Source organism: Plectropomus leopardus, chromosome 7, assembly GCF_008729295.1.
Source record: "Plectropomus leopardus isolate mb chromosome 7, YSFRI_Pleo_2.0, whole genome shotgun sequence".
NCBI classification, from domain to species: Eukaryota; Metazoa; Chordata; class Actinopteri; order Perciformes; family Serranidae; genus Plectropomus; species Plectropomus leopardus.
The window spans coordinates 15,199,070-15,226,004 of NC_056469.1; the positions used below are offsets into that span (position 1 = coordinate 15,199,070).

At 39.1% G+C, this 26,935-nt stretch overlaps 1 protein-coding gene across 15 annotated transcripts in view; it reads left to right on the forward strand.

Moving 5' to 3' along the window:
* Positions 1-26,935, forward strand: part of LOC121945745 (focal adhesion kinase 1-like) — a 79,152-nt gene that overhangs the window by 15,015 nt on the left and 37,202 nt on the right. For 7 of the 15 annotated variants that reach the window (XM_042490068.1, XM_042490057.1, XM_042490059.1 and 4 more), the window contains exons 3-18: positions 10,387-10,673; positions 10,756-10,922; positions 14,952-15,039; positions 15,270-15,349; positions 15,543-15,605; positions 15,740-15,794; positions 16,458-16,598; positions 16,975-17,052; positions 18,158-18,265; positions 18,838-18,955; positions 19,300-19,330; positions 20,091-20,161; positions 20,602-20,619; positions 21,374-21,430; positions 24,034-24,054; positions 26,795-26,892. In XM_042490068.1, the coding sequence (XP_042346002.1) occupies positions 10,431-10,673; positions 10,756-10,922; positions 14,952-15,039; positions 15,270-15,349; positions 15,543-15,605; positions 15,740-15,794; positions 16,458-16,598; positions 16,975-17,052; positions 18,158-18,265; positions 18,838-18,955; positions 19,300-19,330; positions 20,091-20,161; positions 20,602-20,619; positions 21,374-21,430; positions 24,034-24,054; positions 26,795-26,892 (1,437 nt within the window). In that variant the 5' untranslated portion in view covers positions 10,387-10,430. The remainder of the gene's footprint in view (positions 1-10,386; positions 10,674-10,755; positions 10,923-14,951; positions 15,040-15,269; positions 15,350-15,542; positions 15,606-15,739; positions 15,795-16,457; positions 16,599-16,974; positions 17,053-18,157; positions 18,266-18,837; positions 18,956-19,299; positions 19,331-20,090; positions 20,162-20,601; positions 20,620-21,373; positions 21,431-24,033; positions 24,055-26,794; positions 26,893-26,935) is intronic. The other 8 variants (XM_042490061.1, XM_042490066.1, XM_042490070.1 and 5 more) reach the window with 3 other exon arrangements.

The following is a 26,935-nucleotide window of genomic DNA, read 5'->3' on the forward strand; positions in this document are numbered from 1 at the left end:
TGGATACTTTCTACTGGACCACAGTGGATGTGAGAAGCTGAGTCAGACCTTTATCTGAGTGTTATTTAAATCTCTATCAACTGGGCTTGGACTCTGATGATGGATGTCGAGTGTTGTGGCCGCTAGAGCATAGACAGTCACGGATTAGTATTTTCTCTACCTCCTGTGGGGATACTTGCTGTATCATCAGATTTTACAGTACAAAGGATATTTGACATCCTCTGTTTCCTCTTACGGGGCTCTTTTCTTTTCTTTTCTGGAGTTACTTACAGCCCTGAACTCCTGCTCTGATTGATTTTTTTTTCCTATCGAGTTTTCTGTGGCTATCTTGTGAGGTGGACAAAAGTTGCACAATGGATATTATCACCCACATAACCAACTTTAGCACAGTTACCAACACAGCAGGTCTCAATTGCTAACTTTTTGGGACATTTTAGGATTCTGCTGTTTGCATTTCCTTGACTTATTTATTTTATATACCAGGATTGTAATTCATAGTTGCAAAAAAGCTAGCGAAGTATCCAGTCCTAGTTGGCTCTATGCTTTTTTCGGGGCCCAGCAGGTTTGTCTGGGCCCTGTGGCCAGACCTTGAACAGCCTTCCCTACAAAACAAATGGAGAACAGCGGCTGCATCCCGCTCTGCTGGAGCAAGGGGGCCTGCATCTACGCACAGCATCCGCTACCAAGTATGTACTAATATGTGTATCAATCAACACGCCATATTATGTACTGACAAATAACGGTGACGTGTAGTTGTTTATCAAATGTGGGATGTTTCTTTAGATGGCGGTGCACCTTTCTGCCCCCTTGTATCATTATTTAGAGTGAAATAGAAAAATCATCCTCATCACTCCCTATGCTTGTTTTCATTTCTCGCTCTGCTTGGAAGCATCTTCTTATTCTGCTGAACAGAAAGTAATATCAGTAAATATCAGTAGTATCAGTATCAGTAAATATCCTTACACTGGTTGGATTTCATTTACTTGAGCTATGTTTTCTGCCTCATGAAGTCTGAATTTATGTTTTCTGAAAGATCACAGATATGGATAAAACAGAGTGGTATCACCGGAAATAATGGGGCAGTGTAACATCGTTAAAGGGAGACATGACCATAGGACACGACAGCGACCTTTTAAAAATGGCGAAATGGAAAGAATCTGTAATATAGTGAAAAGAATTATCTGTTCTCCTGCCACATTGCATTTAATGTTCTCGCAACGCTTTCATCAATGCTGCCTCTGTCAAAAGGTACATTATTACAATCTCCTACACCATCTCCTTGTTTGTTGTCAGAAAGTTTTGATTCTAGTGCAATCTTGTGGATGTGTCTCTAGCCCTTTTTACAAGATTAAGCTATAGGGCTGCTACAAAGTCCTTTCTTGTGCCGCTTTTGCTTTTTTACATAGAACAAACAAACAATAGCGGCATCATGCCACTCCATTGTGAATTTTAGATCGCCTGCCAGCACCGTGGAAGCAAACATTTTACACGCCAATGCCAACATTTTATTAACGATAACCATGGCATGGCAATGTCAATGATTTACCGTCTCTGTTGCGTGGTGGCTGATCTCGTCCTTTGCTTGGAGGGTCAGGAGCTCCAGAATCTCTTTTTGTTCAGTTTGCTGACATTTATGGCCTTCTTCTCTAAATTAGCTGCTAACTGCTGCTAGCTAGTTTTTAAATTTCTAGTATAAAACACAGTCAAAATGTCACTTGTCCCAGCTATGATCCTGTCCTGTTGGCTGTCCCTTTTACATAGACCTTGATAAGGCACTGTTACTGCCTCTTTTGTCGGCTTAAAGGCGAGACAATTCTGTCCCTACCATTCTGCGATCGTACCTGATACAGAATGGCAAAGCCGCATAACAGTGCAATATTCCCGCCTTGAACAGGCAGTGTAAAAGGAGCTACTGTCACAATGCCTTAAAAGACACCTAAATTCTTTCCTGAGGTCCAGTTGCAGTCATGATGAAGCTTTAACTTCATGAGCTTTTTGTAACAGCTGCAGAATGAAAATAGGCACACTGAAATGCTGCAAGACCATTCACAAGAATGAACTTTGTTTTGATTTTGCTTGCAGGTCCATGTAGAGATACAGAGTGGCAAGTCACCAAAAACATCCAAGAAAATATCACTTGTTAGTCTATGTATTGAGCTTCATTATTTGTGTGAAGGTGAAACATACTAAAATGAAACGCAACAGTTTTTCTCTTATGCTTTGGTTTAAGCCTTTGTTAAAAAAAAACAAAAAAACAACTGATCTATGTTGTCTTTTATATCTGTTAATTTGCCCGTGTTACAGTTGTGCTGTGCTGTAATTAGGTAGGTGATTAAGAGCGTGTGGGAGATGGTGGTTACAAGTTACCCGAGTAGCTCTGATGTTACTGGAACAGTTCACACACATGCATTCACTCATGCATTTTTAGTGCTGTTCCATTTTTTTAGTTGGCTCACTGTAGCACAAAAGCATTGCATTTATATGCAGGCAACATTTAGATCAGTATTGAACAGTCGCACATCATGTTTATGTATGTAGATAAACAGCCAATGTTCAGAGTTTTTCATCTCTGTCCCCTGGTATAGATAATGCGCATCCTTGGCAGAAGACGGAAGACAGAGTGTGGTAGTGTGGGGGAAGGGGGAGGGTGGAGGAGATTGTTTGAGGATGAGAGAAAGATGAGAGGGAGAGAGGAAAAGAGGTGGTTCAATAGGACAGGAGGATCAAATTTGAGATGTGAAGGCAGGAACTAAAAGGTCTCTGAGCATATGAGATGAGTGACTGGAAGAGATTAAGGGGGGGGGGGGGGGGGGGGGAAGAGTTGCAGATGAAGGAGGTAAAGGATGGAGAAAGAAAGATACAGGAGGTTTGGCATGTGAAAAAGAAAGGAAAAGATGAAGGCTTTGGAAAGAATAAAAACTGGATAAATGTGAAGAATAAGAAACTGAGGAAAAGAGGAAGAGAAAGGGATAGTGAAAGAGACAGAGAGGCCTGGGCTCCCCCAAGGATTGTGCTAACCCCAGTAACCCAGATACCAGTTAGACGAGGAGATAAACCGTCCTTCTGCTGCTGCAACGGGACAGAGCTCCACTCCAGCCTTCTGCAGTTTTACAGGCTGACTGTCAGTCACTGGAGCCCCACTGAGAGAGGGGGTGGTGGGCCTGGCAGCCGCCTGCTCCCCTCCTGGCTGCCTGCATGGCTTAGTTGATTTGATTCCTCTTTTTTTTCTGTATTTGAGTGTGTGAGGGCATGCATGGGGATTTAGTGTAGATATGTTGAGTAGAAATTGGTGCAGTGAGAAAAGGTTGCATTTGTCTTGTGCTGTATTGTGCATCTATTTTGAAAACAGTAATTTATGTAAGAGACAAGACAAAGACAAGGTTTCAGATCATTTCATGCTGTATAATTTAAGAAATCGAAAAGTATCTGTTAAACACCCTTCATCTGCACCAGAAGCTAATGCCCAATGGCTTTATGTTCACCAAGTCAGCAACATCTATTCATAACAATTTCACATATCTTGCTGACAGACAAAACAAAATATTTTCCAATTTTTGTCAAAGACTATTAAGCAAATTAACTCTTTTATCTACTTGAACTATTAATCAATCATTCAGAGTATTTTTTCATATACAGTCAGTCACATACTGTTTGTAGGTTCAGTATCAAGGGGCTTGGTGAACAACAATCTCTTTGATAAATGTTGCAGGGAAGCAAGTAAACACACATTTCTTAGTTATGTGTGATGTAATAGATTGTTGGTATGCATGTAATGAGGCAAATGTAAGTATTCCTACTGATCTAATAGGATTTCATTGAGCTGTATGTAGTATTTAGGTTAAGGTTACGTGTTTGTGATTTTGTTTCGCTATTGTGTTTTGTGTGAGTGTATGCAGTCAGTGGAGTGTTACAACAATTTAGTGCTTAATATCTAATCTGATTACTGACTGAGAGAGAGAGCAGCAGCAGATGGCTGACTGGGGTTTGTGACTCTATAGCTCCTCTGGTGCTACTGCTTCTATTTAAAAATGAGTCGCAGTCAAAATAATGTCCTCAATACATTTTTTAGCATGCCCCTCTGAGACGAGGCATGAAGGCTGGGGATGAACTAAGAGAGTAGCAGTTGTAACAACTGAAGATGTGTATGTCGTGTGTATCACAGGTTGTGTACATTCTGGATGGGGTTTTCCACAAGGCGTGTTTTGATGTATTTCCTTTAAAAGAAGCTGGTTTTGTGCCATCAAAATTCTTAGTATATGTGGTAAATTTTTCAGTCAAAATTAACAAGAAACACACAATGCTGATGTTGTTGTTCTGATATCCACCAAACACAGAACCTAGCATCTCACACAGTAAACTTAAATGATATGACAACAGAGCAGGGACATGACGCTGTATCAACAACAGAATATGGTCAGTGTGAAAGCTCTCTGATGTGGCCATGTTTGGGCAAAATGTGAATCCTGAATAACTGTCATTGAACAAGGTTTCTAGGATCCTTGAAATAATTGAAAGTTTGTGAATTTGGGAAAGAAAACAAGCAAGAATAGAAATTGGAGTTTTTTTGATATTGTCTGCCAACACAGATATGCTGCCATCCTCTTCACTTTTTTGGTTGTGGGCTGCTTTCGTTACTGTGGATACTTGTGTCACTTTCCAACCACTGGTGGACCATCATGATTATGCATGAAATGATGTTAATAACACTACAGAAGAGACATGATGATCACTCAAAATTAGGTGGAGAAAAAATTGAATATATCGATATTGGTATTGGTTATCAGCCAAATGAGTTGTTTTTTATCAACATATCAGATATGGGCAAAAAATCCAATATCGTGGTCCCGGTGGCTCAGTTGGTAGAGCAGGCACCCCATGTACAGAGGTTGTATACTCACTGCAGCGGCCGTGGGTTCGAGTCCAGCCTCAGCCCTTTGCTGCATGACATCCCTTCTATCTCCCCCTTTCATGCTATATCTGTCCTATCTAATAAAGGCAATAAAAGCCCAAAATTTCAGTATAAAGCACACTATTTCACATTACAATATCTTAAAATATCGTACATCCATAGTGGTTGCTGTTGCTGCATTGGCTCGTATTTTTGACTAATTTTATGTCACTTGAGGTTTCTCTCATGCAGGGAAAATATTTTCTCTCAAACAGAGGCTAAAAAAAATTCTTTCTAACAACTACAGTAGTTCCTAGTAATTGGGCCTAGAAAGTCTTTGAGAAGTCCTTGAACTTGATGTTTAAGAAGGCGTGGAAACCCTGATTGGAGTACATTAATCAGCAGATCTTTTTCAAGGTAAACTTAATAGCTTAGCATTTTGGGAGTGTAGTGTGTTGTGTGGTGTATTGTGACTCAAAACTCTCCCACTTTCAAATACAGTGCTGATCTTCATGGCGCTTGTTCAAAACTATAGTATAATGCGAAATGTAGTGCACAAAGCTTTCTAATCTGAAGCATTCCCAAAAATACAAGGAGCCAGTGTTTCACTGTTTAGAAAGCTTGATCTCTGCAGCTACTGAGCTACTCTAATATAACTAGCTGTACTTTTTGATGTTTTTATCAGGTAAAGTGTCTGTAGTTATTAGGTAGCAGGTATTGTTACAATGAAATGGTATAGTGGTCTTTCTAGTAGAATTAAATCAGCAGTGCAGTCTTTAGAGACTGTAATGAGCCAGCTAATAATCCAGTGGTATCATAGCCACAGTGGTATAATTTTAATTGGATGATGATAGTAATACTGTAAGAGGGATGTTTGTAATCTGATCTCCCCTAATCTGTTGTATTAAAGCCTTGAGGGTCTGTTAAGTATGTGGCCATGCCTGTGACCATTATACAGTCACCTCTATTCATCACACCTACGAGCTCACTTTTAATAACAGTACAAATGCATACAGCAGACTTTGTCATCTGCTGAACATCTCCACTCTTTTCAGAATACATCTTGTTATTTGAGCTAGTAATCAACAAATACCCATTTTGTTTAAGTTTGTTAAACTGCAGAGACTCAATAAGAGAATCCTAAATAATATAAGTGAAAAGATCAAAATATGACTTAGCCAGCATTTCAATTTTTGTATGCCTCATGAACTTTTTGCCCAGAACGTATGTACATGAAACGGCATTTGAAACACACATTTCTATTTATGATTAAATACTTAGACTGATAAAACTTTTTCTTGGTAGTGAATATTTTCAGCATTTCATACACAAGAGATAAAAACTGGCCAATGTTTCAGTCCAGCTGGGATCTTCCTAGGATCTAAATGTTTTTGGAAACATATGTCAGTGTACTTTTTAGCTGTAAAACAGAGAAAGTTTGTGACCCGGCTGCCATGTTGAAAATAGTTAAGCCAAAACGGAAGCACTGCCCACTAGTCGGTGCAAATTTAACAGCTAGTAGTAGTAGTAGCTAGTAACAGTACACTAAAATATGTTTCTGAAAACATTTGAGGTGAGAAATGAGCATCTAGTGACAGAATCTTTGATTCATGTTTGATCAGCGCTGCTTAGTTTGACAGTTCGCAGTTCACAAGCTGTGATTGACGTGATTGATGGTTGTGTTAGAGTCTTAGCTCTGATTTGTTTTCTCGATTTTTGCAAATTCCATTAGAAACACTATGAGGAAATTAAGGAACCGCATTTTTTCACAGATTATCTGCCTCGTGTCAGGATGTAGTGACAGTTTTTTTAAAAAAAAAACAACCTTTTTCTCATATTTGCAGAAAAAATATGTACTGTAGCTTTAAGAAGAATCACAATACAGATGACTGATTCCTAAAACAATCCAAATAAAAAAATAAAATTGTTAGAAAAAGGTTAAGAATACCAAGAAATGTGTCATAACATGAAGAAAAGACGTGGGAGGCTTACGTCACATCAATCACCAAGTAAAGCCTCCAAGAAGGAAATCTTGTGCAATACTGCTCTATAGATACAGGAAGTAATAATACACGCACACACACACACACACACACACACACACACACACACACACACACACACAACACAATTAGTATAGCAAATTCTTACAAGAGACTTGTTGAGTCGTTATCAGATACATAGTCCTTTACACTTTGATGCAGTCATTTTGTGTGTGCGCGCTGCTACATGCACACATACACACACAGAGATGTATTTCAGCACGTGTCTTTGAAGAGGCAACTCGAGGTCAAGCTGTCAAAAGTGCTGAGCCAACTTTCCCTGGATCAGTCTCCATATTTCGGTCTCTGTTTCTTTCTCCCTTTTCTCTCAATCTGAATTGATCTGACCGACAATGACCTGAACACAACTCAGAAAAATGCTGAATGTAGTGATGTGATGTTAACAGTAGTGATTTTTTTGCTTGCTACAGGCTGTCCAGAACAGTAGTCAAACAACCTGGGTCGGCAGTAACTGTAACTGAATACACAGCTTGTCAGTTGGATTTATTGTCTCTATATTTTGTGGATTAAGTAAATCATCATATAAATAACCAAATCTTTGAGCCCAGAATTTCCCGGTAGATGATGATGATGCAGATCACAATTTTAGTCTTTTGGTAAGTTTTTAGTCATAGATTACATCCCCAATACTGGAAATTAGCCATGAAATTAGCCATCAATAAGATTCAGTTTACTTGTGTCTTTTTTTTTTTTCCACTACATGATCCCGAGCATTCACAGTTGGCTGAAACCAGTCACTACAGGGATGATGACTCAACAAAGCCTGCAGGGGATATCCAGGAAGTGACAGTATGACACAGGAAGCAGCAGACTGTGTGTCTCACACAAGGATAACATTTCTAAGGATGAACCTATGCGAGAAACAACCTTTAAAGCAACCTTCTGTTTAAGTCTCTTTAAGACCAACCCTGAAAAAGCCCAGCCTGTTCTGATTGGTCAGCGTTTCAAGGTCTTCAGTGTCTTGCTCTCTGCATTACTCTGCACCGTCATTGCAGCCAGGGAATGACTGTAAGAGAGTATAGCGACACTTTCTGCTGTGAAAAATCTCCAGTAAAAGCTTCTAAATCAAAATCTTCACAACTGGACATGATCCAGCAGGAATATGATCTGAAATCAGGTAGAAATGAACAACACTGGCAACCAAATTTACATGTTTTCTTTGATTAGTATGAAAGCTCATGTAGCACCGTAGGCTATCTCATGCTAACACTTGCAGTTGTGTTCTCGGAGCAGATGACCACGTAAAGAAATCTGCTTGTCAGGAAGGTAGAAAAAACTATTGAAAACAGAGGTTTCTGCTCACAGGGAACTTAAACATCCGTTTACCTCATTATTTGAAACTTTGACCTAATTTAATAACATTTAATATGAACATCTGACATTGTTGCATTATGACATGAGAAAAAGCGTAAGAGTCCTGAGACACAAAAGAAGAATCTGTGGAAACTGTGGATGGTTTGTGCTTGGTTTCGCTTGATTATGAAAGTCTGCTTGGTGAGAACTGCAGTGTGATATTATTCCTGCTGTAGCCTTGTACTGTGGCAATAGAATAAATGTTACATGTGTTTATCTGTAAACTCATCATTATGAATAAGCCAGTAAGAATCATCCCACTTTTAGGCCACAACCTGCCTACTTCAAGCGTCTACCCAGCTGCAGCCACTGCCATTGAACACCAGTATGTCCAGGACAATTTACTAATCCTCCTACAGCAGACCTTAGCGTGTCAAGCCAGATTTTACAAACACCAGATTGGAAAGTGCAGCCTAGCAGCCATGCAGCTGGTTGACAACAGTAGAAATCTGCCTTAGGTGACTCTGGTATGGCTTGGGCTTGTTGGACACTTCCAGTCTACGCTGCAGGTAGGACAGAATGACCTGTTTACTGACAGACTGGTTGACTGACTGGTGTTGGAGTGGCTTACTGTTAAACTCAGTGCTTGAAAAGAATAACTGCCTGGTTGATTAAGCTGTTGGTTGTCCACTTTGACCTGACGGTGTTTCCCACAGGGAATTTATTTATTTGATCTCATCTAATTTATGTTGAGTTGTGAGTCCATTAGGTACGTTTGTAAAGACCCTGTGCCAGCGCTTTGTTGGTTTCTATTGAGTTTTCCCGACAGACTGAATAAATGACTGACTGTTTGATAGCCTCGCTGATACTTTTTTAATAGTTTTTTGTCTCACTACTAGATGCAATTCCATACAATTTCCATACTCTTTCATGTGCATTTTGAAAAAAAAAAAACTGTTTTGCAAAAATGTTTTTAAGCCCAGTGAGGGTAGAAGAGTTGGTGAATAGATAAAAGGTAAATGTGCATGGAAACTTGGACTTAAATAAATGCACTTACTGGTGAGCTCCTGCACAGGCAGACGAGTTGAGTCTCACAACACATGCTTGTTTAAAGGGGAGAGTAGGGTCGTCAGGGGTTGGCTGCAGTCAGCCAGATGGCACGGCTACCTACTTTGTGGCGGTTGTGTGTGATTTTGCCCTGCACCGGAGATGGTCCATCTCCAATGCAGCATTTTAAAACTGACAGAGAAAATGCAAATCGTTGTGGCGTGGTTTGACTCAGCGCAGCCAAAAGTGCTAATGGAAAACCCCTATTTCAGTCATGACGTTACATCGCCTAGGCCACTGCACTTTGACATCTCTGGAGATTTTTAACACACTCATTTATGCACAAAGTGCTGTAACCAAAGCTCTTCCAATAGCATTGAACTGTATTATTAGTTGTTCAAAACTCTATTTCCGTTGTCTGGTCTCCTCCCTTATCTATTGTTTTCCCTCATTTGAGGTTTGACTCGCGCTCCTACCTCATTGCTCTCTCTTCTGTGGCAAGTGACTGGAGAATTGGCACCAGCTACTGCTTAACTCAATGAACTATCCACCCATATTTGCACAACAGTAGTGGATGAAAAAGCACACTGATTCACATTTTCTTTTGCCACTGCTGGTTAAAATTTGTGCTACGTTTGGTTGGAAACCTAACTGCTGTTGCAGTGTTATCACAGTTGATTATCTCCACCTGGATTTGTCCTTGAGTGAGACTGCATTTGTATGAGTTCTTTTTGACATCTCTATGAATATTAATGTAACTGGATTTGAGTCATGACAAATGTAAGAGAGCAGTATGAATGACAGACTGGTGGTGACTGATAGGTTGTTTGGGTTTTTTACTGTCAGCTGTTCTTTCAGCTGACAGTAATGCATGTTGCATGTTTAAAAGGTATGATGAAGCAGTTTTTTTAGTGGGGACCCTAGTCGCCTTTTTCAACCTGTTGATTTTCACTCTCCTTGACTGTGTAATGTCCTTTTAATAGAGTAAGATCATTGAACACATTTCCACTGAGGATACAAGACATTTGAATTACAGATTACTCGTTACCTATGAAGTCCCATTTTGACCTCTCTTTGTCCCTTTTTCTTTTTCAGAATATGACGGCCAGTTAGCCCCAGCAGGAGCATCTGAAACAGGCATGGCGTCGTCTTCCTTCTTGGAACCCAACCTCAATCACTCGGCAGCGGGTGGTTGTGGGGTTAAATCCCGGTCTGGGATGCCTGGTGGTACTGGTGTTGGTACCAGCGGCTCTGCGGGAGGCCTCGAGCGGCCCTCAGGCTCCATGGACAGGGTTCTGAAAATCTTCCATTATTTTGAGACAAACAGCGGGCCATGTAACTGGGCTAGTAATATTCGGCATGGAGATGCAACAGATGTCAGGGTAAGACACAAACATTTTTTACATTTCCCCTATTGTCAGTATTTCCCAATTCTCACTTTTGTCTTACTTCTTGTTTCAACAGGGTGTTATCCAGAAGATAGCAGAGATCCACAAACTGCGCTGTGTGTCTTCTCTGGGCCTCCGTCTGACTCATCTCCACTCTGATGCACTCCATTGGTTACACCCTGATTTGGGCGTGTGTCATGTCAGGGAGAAATATGAGAAACAGCACCCCCAGGAGGAGTGGAGGTAGACTTACAACAAGATTCAATTTGTCACACTCACCCTCTTCTCCTATTCATGACAGAAGTTACAGCCAGATGTCACATAGCTGCCTCACTCAAAGGATAAACATGGGTGATCTGAACATAACTGGAGATTACTCGAATAAGAAGAATACATAAAATAATAACCACAAAATAATTATAATTATATTCAGGATGCACCAATCTAACTTTCTCAGTCCTGACACCGATACCTGGACTTTGGGTATTACAATTTAAGTCAAAAACCTTTTGAATGCATTAACAAATTGGTCAAAACACAAACAGGAATTAAAACACTGGAATGAAACAATGCACTTACATGATACCCTTATCAGTGGACAGTTGGTCCATCCCTAAATTGTACTCAGTATATTTTATTTTATTCTTTGTAAAGAAAATATCACAACATCATCATAACATGTCATCATGCATGTTCTATGCTGCCATCCTGCCATCCTGTGGGACTGTTTTTTTGTTCAGAAGTCATTCAGAAGGCGTTGTCTGTTTGTCCACTGTGTGCCAGATTCCTTGCATATGCAGCATTAATGTTAATATCAACCAGCAGGCCGAGTGACATCTTTGCAAATACCCCATTCGGCTTTACAGACTTGCACTTGTTTAAGCTCCAAACCTGACAACCACCAAGTATATTTTATTAAGGCTGCCTTACAAGCGTATATGGCCCCAATGAAACCATTTTACACTTCCAGTAGACATGAAACATACTTATGTGAACTACAGTGTACAGACAGTAAATATTGCAACCAAGAGTTTAATATTACTCCCCTTTACCACATTTTCTTGAGATTTGATATTCCTCATAAAATGCGTGTTCTCATTTGCGATACCTCCCAATTGTGAATATAGAGGTAAGATATTTACCTAAATTTAACTGGTACAATTGCACAGCTACATGAAAATACAAGTGCATAAAAAATAGACATTTTCTGTTTCAGGAGCAGACATACATTATCCTGGCAATCCTGGTACATTAACTAATTTTAGGTATAACTTGCATAACTTGCAGCCTGTAGCAAGCAAATGCATCAGCCATATTTCAAGCAACACTATATGCAACAAGGAGAAATATGCATAAACATATGGGCTACCAACTTGGCTGCTTTAGTTTATTATTTAGTGGTATTAACAGATATTAAGGGAAAAGAGAGGCAAACAGAATTCGTAAAGCAAGTCACATGCAATTTTAAAGTTATTCTGTAACGTTGGTATGAAGTTCATATTCTGTTTTTCATTGTTTAATCCTTCGAAATATTTTCCATGTAAAGCTGGTGGCAGACATAGTTCTGCGTCAATTGTATATGGTAGAGCCTAGAATAGATGAATTTGATGGGCCAAAAGGAAGTAACCCTTGTTTTGCTGAACACCCCTGCCGACTCTGAGAATTGCATTCAAGTGGAAGGACATAAAGGGCTTAAATATTTCTGTAGTTTTTCCAGTGCTTTCAATGTATCAGCCTTTTTGGTTTACACCTACAATGTTTTTCTCATTATTCTATTTCTTGGGAAACACAATACATGTGTATCCCTGGGAATTCAGTTTCCCGTGATTAAACTCTGGTTTGGATGATCTGCTCTGTTTGATGAGGGGGCATGAGCTGCTATTTGAAAGCAGCTCTTTCTGTTTTCAGCCTACACTCCAACGACGCTGGCGCTCAGCCATCTTCAGTTGATATTGTTAACAGCTCTCCTTACAATTCAGTCCTTTGTCCTGCAGTTGATGTGTTACACCCAAAGTCATTAAAATTGAAATGAATTCAAAATGAACGAGTTGTTCACACCGCTAACATGCAGCCGAGCAGTTGTTGCAGCTTTGCCTCGGAGGGCGGCAGAGCTGCAAGCCCACAGGAGCTTCTGCTGCTGCCGAGCTATTGTTAGAACAGCAGAAGTAGCCCAGGGGATGGACTGACTCTATCTCACTCTTCTCTCGCTCCCTCGCGTGTTTCTCTTTTCTCTCGTGCGCTTGCAGTCGTTCTTTTTCGCTTTGATCTTTCTCTCCATCCCTCTTTCTCTCACGTCTGTGTTTTCTTTCTCATCCCGCTCTTTCTTTTCTCAAACATGCATCATTTTCTCTCTTCTCACACTCTCTTTTTGGTTCATTCATTATACAACGAGGATGTTTTATTCATTGTGTCTTTAGCCTTGATTTCCTTTGTCATCTAACTACAGGCCCGTCGCATGGCAGCAGCTTAGGGCTCACTACTCTCCTGACCCATTTCTCTCCACTGTAGTCACTGCAATATGTCAGTCATAAAATAATATGTCACGATAAACAATGATGGCCCATCTGGGTCCTTCTGTGGCACAGTTAACTGGCAAGAGTAACAGCAGGAATCTCATTAGGCTTTATGGTATTACAAGGTTATCACTCTCAGTTAGTTCACTGTCAGCAAAATACGATATCACGTCTCACTGTGCCACCAGACACTAATGTAGTGAGTAGAGAGGGCGTCTACTAACTTCAAAACTTTGTTTCAAGACCCTGTGTTGGCAAACAGCCAACGTGCGGAGGTGACTTTGAACAAGACATAGAATCTACTGCTCCATGTAGCCAAAATGTACTACAACCTTCCTGTGAAGGTGGTGCAGGAGGAATTAAGAAAATAATGTGAGAAAATTGCCCAGGCCCACAGCGTCGGCATGACAATTACTCTTTTAAATATGTAAAACTTTTTATAAAATTATTTCGATCATGTGCAACATATAGTTTATTATCTCTAAATTGATGATGTGGGATTTTTCCAGTCAGGATCATGTTGTGGATTTCGTGGTATACGCCATGTTTATTATTCAAGGCTTAAATATTTGTAAGTCAGATGCACAAATAATTAAAATATTAACCAGGGGCAGTCAACTACATTTCACCAAGAGACAGAATTTTTCCAAGCAGACACAGCCAGGGCCTAACTTACAGAAAAAAAAGATTAGAGATAATTAGCCCATTATTGTTTAATCATTTAATTCATTTGTTTAATATTATAGTATAATTATTTTATAATAAGAAATATATTAAACAAAACACAGAATAAGAGCATGTGAAAAAAATATATTTTTAAAAAGGGTAAATCAGAGCTATTAGTTTGTCCCCATTCTTGGATGAAGATTTTTTGTCAGGGTCTAGACCTTCAAATTTGTCCACTCGACTGACTTAACTGGGTTTTTGAACAGTGGCCCATCAGTGTTTTTTAGAAAGAGAGAGAATGGAAGACAAGGTTGAAGGAGGTCTATTGCCATTCCTAATTAGTTATGATAACTTACTCAGAAAACTTTATCACTTTTTTTAGCATCACTGTTACTCACTAATAATAAGTGGACACATAGATTTAAAACATCTTTAAATCTCACATGTGGAATGCACATAAATGGGGTTGCTAAATCATCTCTAATTACGTTATTTTCATCTCAACTGTTTTTTGGGTTCGCTTCAATATAGGAAGAAAAAAAATGCTACATATTCTAATCATTGGAACAGTTTTTTTCCTCCTTACATTTTCTGATTTGATATGTATTCTGCGGGAAAGATGCAAAGCTATGGTGGGCCATATTTTGCCCGTGTACCAACAGTTCACGATAGCTGCTCTAAGAGATAGGTTTTTAAATTCCCCAGACTTCCTTCAAATCACCCAGTATGGTGTTGGGGATTTTCCTTCACATTTGACATTTTTGATAAAGGTTTGTCCAAATTATGGAAAGATGTTTTAAAGTGAATGTCATATTGTGTGATAGTAAACATTTCATTACTTATATAAATGAGGCTGTTGGTTGTTCAGGTTTTTATTCTCTTGCATACCTCAAATTGGGCCACAGTATGAGGTTTAAAATGCATGGAGGTCTGTGCATGCGTCAGCTGTATGTATGAGTAAGCATACACCTTCTGTCTCTGTGCCTTAGACAGACATTGAATTTGGATGCTGCGGGCTATTTCATTCTGAGTGTGTGTATGTGTGTTTGCTGGCTCTATGGATATTTAGCCATATTGTCTTTGTCATTCTTAGGTATGAGTTGCGGATGCGGTACCTTCCTAAAGGTTACCTCAGCCATTTCTCTGAAGACAAACCCTCTCTCAACTACCTCTATCACCAGGTGAGGCAACACAGCAGGATCTCCTGTCGTCCTGAAATAATACAAAAAAAAATGTGTCTGCTCCATCACTTCTACATCTAACAAAGCAGGCATGATACCTTTAAATGGATAAATAAATTGATACTTAACTGATAATACTTCATTCTGCTCTGTCATGGTGCTTCTGTATGACTTTATCCATACAGCAGCGTTGTTCTAAAATGTTGTGATGTCACACTGTCTTTCTCTAGGTTAAGAGTGACTACATGCAACATATAGCTGATCAGGTGGATCAAGATGTTGCTCTGAAACTGGGCTGTTTGGAAATAAGGTGAGAACACATGCACGCACGCAAACACACACACACACTAGTTCTTCAGACATTATTACATATGTGTATATATATAATAATTCTGTTTGCTCAAACAGATATTTGACTGTTAGTCATTGCTAATATCACAGAAGTTATCCATGAATAAATGAACTCAAACATCCATTTCTCCCTCTCACTGTGAATTATACAGGAGATTCTTCAGAGAGATGCCAGGAAACGCCCTGGATAAAAAATCCAATTATGAACTACTAGAGTAAGATTGGTTTATTTTATCCACACTGTAAATCACATTACCTCTAATTCAGTTTGATTCAGTGTATGTAAGAAATAATGTGATTGTAGATTTCAGCAGTTCAATGATAAATATTGTGACTCTGTTATTCTCAGGAAAGACGTTGGTTTGAGAAGGTTCTTCCCCAAAAGTCTACTGGACTCCCTGAAGGTGAGTCTAAATGACTGTTAATGTAGGAAAATTTACCTGTTTAAAACTGGATTGCTGGATAACGGAAGTGACAGTGGCAGAAAGGTCTTTTTTTCCCTTTCCCATAGCCCCCTTTGACCTTTTTTGTGTTGTTAATATGCCCTATATTCTGTCAAAAGCATATTTAATGTAGATTTTACATATGGAAAATGTACTTTCATAAATCTACCCATCTTTGCAAGAGGCATAATTGTGTGTAACAAAAATCATTAATCATTAATCTTAATCTATATCTCTTTATCTATGTCATCTTGTCAAGCTGATTTCGTGTGTTCCATAGTTGTCTTATATATCAACTGAGACTGTTTCTCACATATATTTGATGTACTTCCTTTTATTGTGAGGAATGTGGCGGAAATTTCTTTGGGAATCCTGGTCACGCTTTGTTGTCCAGATGAGCTAATGGCTGTTTGACTGAGTGACTGGCTGACTGGCAGGGAGACCAACTTGATGACTGAGTGGATGTCTGGCTGAATGTCTGATAATCTGATTGTCTAGAATGAAGTTAAACGTCCTGTTGTCACTTGCAGTGTGCTTTGTCTGTTGTGCATTTCTTGGCTCTAAACAAACTTTCTCCCAGATAGACTTAACCCTGTGGAAATTTTTTTTCTCCCCCTCTATCAGGCGAAGACTCTTCGTAAGCAGATCCAGCAGACCTTTAAGCAGTTTGCTAACCTCAACGATGAACAGAGCATCCACAAGTTCTTTGAGATACTTTCCCCCATCTACCGCTTCGACAAAGAGTGCTTCAAATGTGCTTTGGGGGTAGGGCAACACTCAATTCATATAGACAAATAGTGTTACTAGTAAAGGTGAAATCCATTGATACATTTTTCATACCCTTAAATTCATACTGAGTCAGGAGGTATAGCCTGTTAACATTCACAGGGTGTAGAGTGGAGTGTCATTTTTGATTGTAAAGGCTTGGGAGAACCAAGCAAGGTGAGGTTAGCAAACCGTCCTCTGTCCTAGAGGTCATTTCATACTGAAAATAGTGAAAACAGATGAGAACATTTAATTGTTTTATGCCATCAATAGTATGTTTTTGCTAGTGCTGTATTTAGTTAATAAAGCAGATGATATAATGCAATGTGACATGTGTTTTAATGCCGTTTGTCTCCCACTGTCTTGCTCTCTCCAGTCTAGTTGGGTAATATCAGTAGAGTTGGCTATCGGACCAGAAGAAGGAATCAGCTACCTCACAGATAAGGGCTCAATGGTGAGTATGCACTTTGACAGCTAGTCTCATTCAAGGTATAACTGTGTACTATTAGTCTTTTAGCAGTTTCAAAATTCACTTTATTAATGTATCCATTCCAGCTAACGGACGATCCAGTTCAGTATTTTTTGTGAACTTTAGAGGGTTTTTGCTCTTGTATGCACTGCAGTAGTGCTGAATGCTTACTACTGCATTCTGCATGTTTTTGACCAAAGGCCAAAGTGGCAATCCTCCATACTGCCCTCTACTGGTTTGCCCCTTGTGACGTTCCTGTCTCCCTATGTGCCGTAGTTGAAATAAGTCTTGAAATGCTCATGGTCAGGTATTTTTCAATACAAAAGGGTTCCTACAGCTCATTGAAATCCTTGAAAATTTCTGAATTTGATAAGAAAAATGTCTGTCTCTTATTGCTCAGTGCACACAATATATTGTTTTACTGTGCTGTAGTAGAGAAAGCAAGAGATCACAGTGTCTGCCATCACTGTTACACAGCACAGTGCTAACACATTCAAGCCTCTCTTTTTTTCAGTTTTCAGTGAGCTTCCGCAAAGCTTGCCAGTTTTCATTGTATAAAAATCCTCAGTGTTCTAACAGTTAAATACAGCGATCTGTGTTTTAAACTATTCCACGTTGGGTCCTTGAATTTGAGGGCCTTGGGCCTGGAAAGTCCTGCAGTGAAACTCAAAATGTATGAAACACCTGCACACCTGTAACTCCAGAGCTCAAATTGAGTCATTAAATTTCAACTTAATCATGACAGACTGCCTGTCAAAATGTCTAAAATTAATTGAATAAGTCCATTAAGGAGCGTGTCCTGGTTGGCCTTCACAAACACATTAAAATTCACCCGTGTTGACATTGTATTCTCGTGCTTGGTATTAAAACACTGAAATCTGTGGTTGACGTTGTTGCATGTAAAAATGGAAATACATGACTAACTTGTGGGATGGAAAAAATCTGCCTTAACCTTGTGCATTCTTGCATGACTGATCTACAGTTCTTTGAAAAGATTCTTTTCCACTGAGCTCAATAAAGGGCACCGATGGATACAGTAGGTTAAAAATTATTTTTTAATATATCTTTGTATTTGTCTTTGTGTCTGCAGCCTACACACTTAGCTAATTTTAACCAGGTTCAGTCCATCCAGTACTCTGCTTTGGAAGAGAAGGACAGGAAAGGCATGCTGCAGCTCAACGTAGCAGGAGCTCCAGAGGTGAAAACACACACACTCTGCATACTTTTCCTTTGGCTTTTCCATCGTAGGGTGGTTCTTTGTGAAACATTATTACCTGTGTCTTGGCTATTAAGTTTGCAGTCATGTTGTGTTTTAATTTGTTAAGCAGAAATGTAATTTTTTAAACACATTTTATGTTATACTAACAAACACTGCAGGAAAAACCTGAAAAGATGTAGGGAAAGAACAGAGAAGCGCACTGGAGGGTGAAGGCGGGTGCTGCCATCTGCACTTGAGTGTCGGCGTGAGTGTGTCTGTCGAGAGTGGGTGTGTGCTCGAAGCAGTTCTTACTAGTGGAAAAGCATGTGCGCATCAGTACTAGAGTATCTGTGAAGGGATGTGTATGTGTGTGGAAGACTGAGTGTGTGTTTACATGCACTAGTGGAAGACGTTATCCCTAATAAAGCTCTCATTGTGTCACTGTGAAGAAACGCTCTGTCTCACTAATCCTTTGTGTGTGTGTGTGCGTGCACGTGTGTGTGTGTGCGCGTGTGTGTGTGTGTGTGTGTGTGTGTGTGTGTGTGTGTGTGTGTGTGTGTGTGTGTGTGTAGCCCCTCACAGTCACTACGGCATCGCTGACTACGGCAGAAAACATGGCTGACTTGATTGACGGCTACTGTCGGCTCGTCTCCTTAGCTACTCACTCGTTCATTGTCAGAGTCCACAAAGGTAGGACGCACGACTGTTCTTACATTTATTCGGTTCACTATACACACACATTTTGGGGTCTTTTGCAGTGTTATGATGATAAATTTGTGTGCAGCTGCTGATGATTGTGGTTATTTTTCATGTTGTTAAGAGTGTAGCAAAAAAAAAAACTATAAATAGTACTCAGGGGTTGAAATTGCTGTCAGCCCTCTTTCAAACAGTATCCAGCTGTGATTATTGCTGATGAAGCTTTGTCACTGTGAATAACCAGCCTGTGTTTTGCTAGTCTTTTCTAAAAATAACTATGCTACAAAATGAAGCAGACTGCTCTGTGTCTAATTCATGTGTTCATTTTGTGTCTGCAGAGGGGGACAGAGCTCTGCCGTCCATCCCCAAGTAAGTCAAAAGACTCCTTTTGTCTCATTAGTTGCTATATCAAGAGAAACAAGGTGTTTATTTCCTGTGAGACATAAAATGGGTGTTGTGAAAGTTCAGGTGTTGCATAAGAAAAAATCATTAGAGCAGCAAACAGACATCCTCCTATCTCAAAGACACTACAGACTTTTGGAATAAGTTAAAAGACTCTCATGACCTTTTATGCACCATGGAAGTCTCCAGTTTGTACCTCAGCATACCTCATAAGCATGTTGGTTATGGCACGTCCACTTTTCAACAATCAAATTCCTTGTTTGACTAAAATATGTCATGATGCTGAAGCTAGTAATGGTTCATCTTGACTTCAACTAGCACAACTTACTTTTTTGTCATAAGTGTTTTTTATTTGGTGGTTTCACTCCTTTTGTTTTGTACCTCAGAGTCTGCTTTGAGGGAAACTTGAATGGCAGCTTTTAGCATATGCTGTAACTTTTTTTTTTTTTAGCAGTCCTTGGACCTGAATTCAGAGCAAAATCTTTATCTTGATAATTTGATTTTAAGTCCTTGTATTGCCCAGTTTCATATTCTTTATCAGAAACAGACATGTGTTGATAATTTTCTAACATTCCATATTGTAAAGCTAAACACATGGCAGGATGTAGGAGGATCCTCTGTTCCTCTGGGTGCACTGTCATTTTCATAGCTGCAACTGGAAGCTCATTCAGAATGCATAAGTTTGGGTAATGTGAGCCAAAAACTGGTTCGCTTGTCTTTTGTTCAGAGTTTCAAATCATGAGAGGCGGATGGAAAAACGGATGGACGGAGTACGGACCCGAGCTGTTTGCGTCTCAGGTATAAACTCCCGTCTCGCTTTCTCTTGTCTTGTTTGTGTGTTTCTCCCCTTTTGATATTCCTCTTTGTCTGCTGCTCAAAATGTCATGAGTGACAGTGACTGCTAACAGTAGGATAAAGGCTTCATAGATATGTGTGCGTACCCTGTCTCCTCTATAAAGCCTCATCTGTGTGTGTGCAGTGAAGAGTCCTTGTCTTACCAGATGTCCACATGGAGAGCTTTAGTCACTGTCACTCTTCCTCTGCTCTGACTGTCCTGACTGACCTCTGACTAACTCACAGTTACACAGAATTACATAAAAATTACTTTGAATATAGTAACAAGTCATTGAATAATGTGACCTTATTTATTTCTCTTGTAACAGTAAAACTAATACTTTTCTCCCTTTGTTGCCCTCTGTGTGTATGTGTGTGTTTCATGCTGCATGTGGCTTCTGCAGGTCACACTAGTGGCGATGGTAAACAACATTCTTCCTATTAACCATATTGAATTAGTAACTTCATGGAATTCCTGCTCTGTGTTTACATTTAGCTTACTGTATGTGTTTACTTTATCTGTGTATCTGCCTGTAACGGTTTCAGCCTAATCCATGACTCAACCTGTTATTCTTCAACTTGTGTGGAAAGAATGAACCTTTCCATCCCTCCCCTTTCCTCTGCTCTGTGCTCCCCTCTCTCTCTCTTTATTGTACTCTTCTGTCCGACATTCCTCGAGTGCTGCTGTTTTGTAGTACAAGAAAGTTTAAATTGGTGTGCATGTGCTTGGAATTGGGTATGGTGATGGTCTTTTGGAAAGGTACATCTGTCTTAAGATGGTGTGTTTCTGTTATTGTTGTCATTTTCACTCGTTATTTGTCTGTGAAGGCACATTCAAAGAGCTTCTTGAGTTGCATGTGGTGATTTTATTCGTTTAATGCTTGGAATCGGTGGATCGAAGTATTTCATAGTGACACGGGTTATAATTGCAGTATTTTGTTAACATTCAGGTGATGCGAATCATTTTGTGTTGATAATGAGACTTTCGATTGATATTGAGTCAGATAACCTCAATGTTTAATGCTGGCTGGGTGACTCAGCTTGTTATATAAAAGTGGAGTTTTATACGTGAGCTTGCTGTCAGCTCTTGCTCTTTTTACTCTTTTGTGTGTCACCTACTGAGACTTAGTGTTTCTTGGCTCTTTTTTCCTCCCAACCTTTTCTCTGGCTCTGCAGAAACGGACGACTATGCTGAGATCATAGATGAGGAGGACACCTATACCATGCCTTCAAGTAAGTACACACATGTCCACACAAGATTGTCGGCAGCTAATGTAACAGTGGAGAGACACAAATGTCAGGTCGTCATTGTGCACCTCTGGACTTCTGCAGACTTGTGCAGCATCCTGTGGGTTGAATTCATTTAGAATGGATTGCGGCCGCTGATAGCACTAGTAAATGCACATCACTTGCACCTGCTATCTGCCCCGTCTCAAGGTCCAATTCACAAAAGATGCTCTTGTGATATTACGGTGCAAACACACCCATAACATTTTGCCTCTGAGTTCAATTTGCCCTTTAATTCTGCAATTTCAGTTATTCATGTTGCAAAGTATATATGGTGCCTTTGCACTAAGAACACAGTAGGCAGAACAATGACAGAGAGAGGAAGAAAACTTTTCTGAAAAATGTTCTGACCGTGAGCCACAGATCCTGACTGACACGGTGCAGAGGCATTCCTCAAAACGTAAGGCAAGAAATGAAAATATGACAGAGTAAAGCTGTATTTGGCATTTAATATCCCAGTCTGTCAGTGCGCTTCAGTTAGCACCAACTCTCTGAAGATGCTACTAATTTCACTGTAACTGCATGTAGCTATGAGGGCTGATCTTTGTGAGTTGGGCTGTTTTTGCAGTGAGGCTCATTTGTACAAAAAGGGGCCAGTTTTGTGTGAATATTTCCTAATTTAAATATGTGCCAAAACCATAGGAGCACCAAGTTGATATTGACTTAACAGAACAGTTTGGGCTGCATTTTACCCTTTGCAGGTGCTGGAAGAGTTACACAGTTTCTTTTATGTTATTTGTGCAGGTTTAGTGGCCGCAAAAACCATGCAATCCTTTGGTGTATTCACCTGTGTGTGTGCATGTGAGTGTTAGTTTATGTGTGTGCAGGTGGAAAGGTTGTAGAGGTGAAGGGTCAGGGAGAAAGGTAACCTTATTCCAAGTCTGTTATGAATGTTTGTTTAGAGACAGATTATTTATGGATATCCCCCTGCCTTACCCTCATGGTTGTTTATATTCAATAAAAACATCATCAACTGATAAGCTTTCACAATAAATAATTTATTATTTAATCAAGTGATTCGCATTGTGAGCTTTGGTTCAACCCAATCAACATTATTCAGCGTAACTTGAAATGCTGTGGATGAGCTGGTATAAATATTTCATCACACTCCAACTTAAAGGAGAATTTATGATACAATGGACCTAATTATAAATCTATTCAGGCTTCAGTTTTGAATTAATCTTTTTTTAGATTGGTGGATATAAGAATTGCAGGCAAAATTATGACTGAGGCTTGAATTGATCTACATTTTCCGCGGTCACATGTGGCCATCAAATATAAAAGGGGAAACCACTTGAACCACACACTATGTGTATATTAATAGGTCTGTGATGTGTATTTGTTTCAGTGAGTTGTCACAAGCTTACTCAATCTGCTTTGAGGCATTATCTCAACACAATGTTTACGTTACAGTAAACATTTTTTAAATGGCTCTATGTCCTGCTAATCGCTATATAAGTCATCATATTGATACTAATGTAGAGGTTTATCTGGCCCCAAGACTCCTGAAGGATGTCTCTGATTTGTTAAATGTGAGAGTAAATGTGAAGAGGGCCTGCTGTGCTGCTGTTGCTGCTAAGTCGTGCCTGTTCACCCAGTTTAGGAGTGTCGTTCATATAACTCTGAGTGGTGATGCTACATAGGCAACATTTAGAGGTAGTGGAGATATCAATGCCAACATATGACGGTGAAAGGAGCTGGAACGTTAAGTGAAATGTCTTTACTTACAAAAACTCCCCATTAAACTGCCTCAAAATGTTGTCTGGGTGTCACAAACATACGTTTTTTTATGCGACCAAATTTCAACATGGCTTTGCTTTTTGACCGTTCATAAATTATGGATTTTTCTAGAGTCTTGTGAACAGTTGTAAACACAGAAAAAAGGCACAAAGAGAGCAAGCCAGTCGAAAAGAATAGAGAGATAGCAAAATATTCACTGTGACTTTTTTTTTTTTTTTTAGATATGATGGATTTAGAAGTTATAAGATAGGTACACTCAAAAATGCAGAAGCCAGCCAAGATCATGTTAAGCTGTTCACGTCTAGACTGACTCATTGTCTGTTTTGGTTCTGTGAAAGAAAATAGGCAGCCTAGCAAGTAAAGGGGTCCATTTGGTGTTAAAACTGTGTCTGCATCATAAACGTACACTTACAAACTGTTGGGCTAGCTCGGGGTGACCCATGGTGTTTGTGTTTGGTGCATGCTTTTGCGTACATGTACACAAGAGTAACAGCAAATTGTTAGTCTGTTTAAATAAACAACAATTGTCTTTATGAACCTAATAATGCAAAAAGGTCAATAAACTACAACAAATAAACTAAAATAAACTAAAATTTACCTTGAGACAAAACTGAAAGGCTTTGAATATCCTAGAACCAGGTATTTTATATAATAAGTGGCACAGTCAGTCACTGTCTTACAGTACCTCCAACTTATCTGCATCACTGTCACACCTACAAACAATTGTTAAAGGACTGCAGTCAAAATTTATGGATCTCTGTACTCACAGCTAGTTATTTCTGTCTCCTATCACTAACCCGTTCCCCCAGAATACTATGGACTAGACCAAGGTAATGATTGGAACGTACCATAAGTCTGGTTGTTTTGTGATGGCACTTTGATTTGGTGGTTGTTGTGATCCTTATTTTATGTTTGCTTGCAACTGTAAAATAAAACCGAATTTATTTCTGTATCTGAACCCCGTTGATTTGACCCCCTCCTCTGTTGATGTTTGCTGTGCTGTCAGTTTTGGGCTGAATCGATGGTAGCTTCAGAAACTGAATCCCAGTTGTTGGGCAAGGACCTTGTTATTTTTAATGTTTATGAAAAATAAGGACAAACTGTACTCATTTGTATGATTGTTAAGATTGATACCATTTGACAACATGCAAGTTGTTCACCGCTTAGGATAACAACTCCATTTTTACACCCTTTAACCAGGCGAGTTGACTCAGAGCATGTTCCTATTTAAAACTTTGGCCTGGAAGAGGAAGTGCAGTGAGAGGGAAGGGTTAAAATAGATGCGTATATATTTAAATACTGTAGCATTTTAAACCCAAACCACTAACAAACAGGATAGTCCCACTTCATTGTTTAACCATAATGATCAACTTTTTTCAAGATCAGGTTACATGGGCGACATTTAGAGGCAGGGCACACACACAGGCATTAATTATGGCCAACTGGATACTTTTTTGTACACTATGTTGCAAACTCATTTAGTCTCTCTCCCACTAAAGGCATTTTATTGCCCAGTGTAGTTGTCTCTAAAGGTCGCACATGTGCTGAACATTTCTCAACCATGAACAGTATAAAAGAGAAGTCAGCGATTCGTCAAAACCTGTGTGCTCATGTATGCTCATATATCTGAATATGGATTACATGGACAAAGTCAGGTCAGCAGCGCCAGCAAACCACCAGCCTCTCAACAGCCAACATTTCACAGATTCTTATTATCTTAACAATGAATTTAAAAATTCAGCATTTTTTCTCACTTATTTCTCAAAAAATACAGAAAAAAAATGTCTGACTATTACAAAAGATTGGCCCTTAACTCGACTGTGAGTTTTGAATTCCTGCCAATTATGTCTCACTATTCTTCAATACACCTGACTTTATCCATTTTAAATTTAATTTCATGTGAATATTCATGTCCATGTATACATTAAGTGTTATTGGCTGTAGTTCGTCTGTGTCGCATGGCATGTCTGGCTGTGGTTTGCTGATGCTGTTGTTGCATGCTGTCAACATTGAGCTCTGCTGATTGCTATAAAACTAAGCTTGTCAGAGTAGGAAGGTGGATTAACTTTATTCATCTGGAAATTCAGGATGATTACATTTGAATTGTAAAGATGGCAACACATAATGTCGCACACATGAAATTGATACCATGTGGTCGAGTCTGTTTCCAGAACTGCATCTCCTTTAATGGCAATGGTATAACATTTGAATAATATTCTTTGACAAATGTTTCAGGTAATGATAATTCACAGAATTAGTGGCACGTTTTCTGCCAATAAAACTCATCTTACCGACATGTGTAACATACAATGACCCCAAAAGTAAACTACTGTGAGAAACAACCATCACAGCAAAATATTTACCTATTTCTTCTCAAAACATTATCAGTGACGTGATTAATATAATCTGAAAAACAGATTATTCTTAGTTCCATCTTTTGAAAATGCGATGCTGGAATTGTGCGCTTTTGACCCCCACGCATTAGTACTTTCAAAAAGCATTAATTTGCAGACAGACTCCCACACAGTCTAACTTGCAAAAGAAATACATTTATTGTGAAATGTAAGCAAAGTAAATGTACATGTATCTTATCAGAAAATGTATTTGGTCGAAGTTTAAGTCACCTGTTAGGATATTACTTGAGTAAAAGTCTTACATTATCAGATATTTGCTGCACTTAAGTATCAAAAGTAATTTTATGATATGAAATGCCTAAGTATTGAAAGTAAAAGTACTAGTTAATGCTGGTAAAACAAACAGAATTTTCAGAATTTTGAGATTTTTGATGTTTACTTCTCCATAACATACACCAACTACAAACTTGAGTGTAAATTATACTTAAAGAATAAAAGGTCTTTTTTGCAACAAAGATTTCAAGAACAAAATCTATTTTTTCTTTCTCTCCCATTCCTTCATTTGTCTGTCCGTCCTCCCCTCCCTTTCTCAGTTCATTCTCTATTTTATAGTAAGTAACTAAATAGCATAGGGGGAATGTAGTAGAATAAAAGTGTACATTTTGAAAAGTTGACAGAAATATAAAAACTCAAGTAAAATACATATACTCCTAAAAAATACTTAAGTACTGTAACAAAATACTGTTACTTTGTGACATTACACCACTTGATTAAAGTCTACCAGAATATTGCACTATATTTGTTTCTGTTGCAAGTTAGACTGTGCCGGAGATTTTTCTCAAATTGCATCTTAATGGTCCATCTCCTACACACCTGTTTTAAACAGATGTGCAAAGTGTTCGTCTGTTCAAAAATGACAATTGATAATTGATAATTGACAAAGATCTGAAAAAAAAGAATAATAGACTAAAGCACCTGTGAGATATTACAAAAAAATATACCTCAGGGGTCTGCAGGTACTTCAGTTGGTAGGATGAGGGTTGAAAATTTAAACAAACTGCACACTGTTAAACACTCTGACATGCTTGGTATATGCAAGGGCTGACATAAAAGTTTATGTGCAGATACTGATGTGTGTGTTTGATCTGAAGGTCTTTTTTTGTTTGTGTGTCTGTATCTGTGTGTGTGTTCATGTCTATGTATATTGTGTGTATAGCACGGGACTATGAGATTCAGCGAGATCGTATTGAGTTGGGACGCTGCATAGGTGAGGGTCAGTTTGGAGACGTCCACCAAGGAGTTTACGTCAGCCCGGTATGTATCTTTCTCACACAGTCATTTAACATCTATAGCTCTT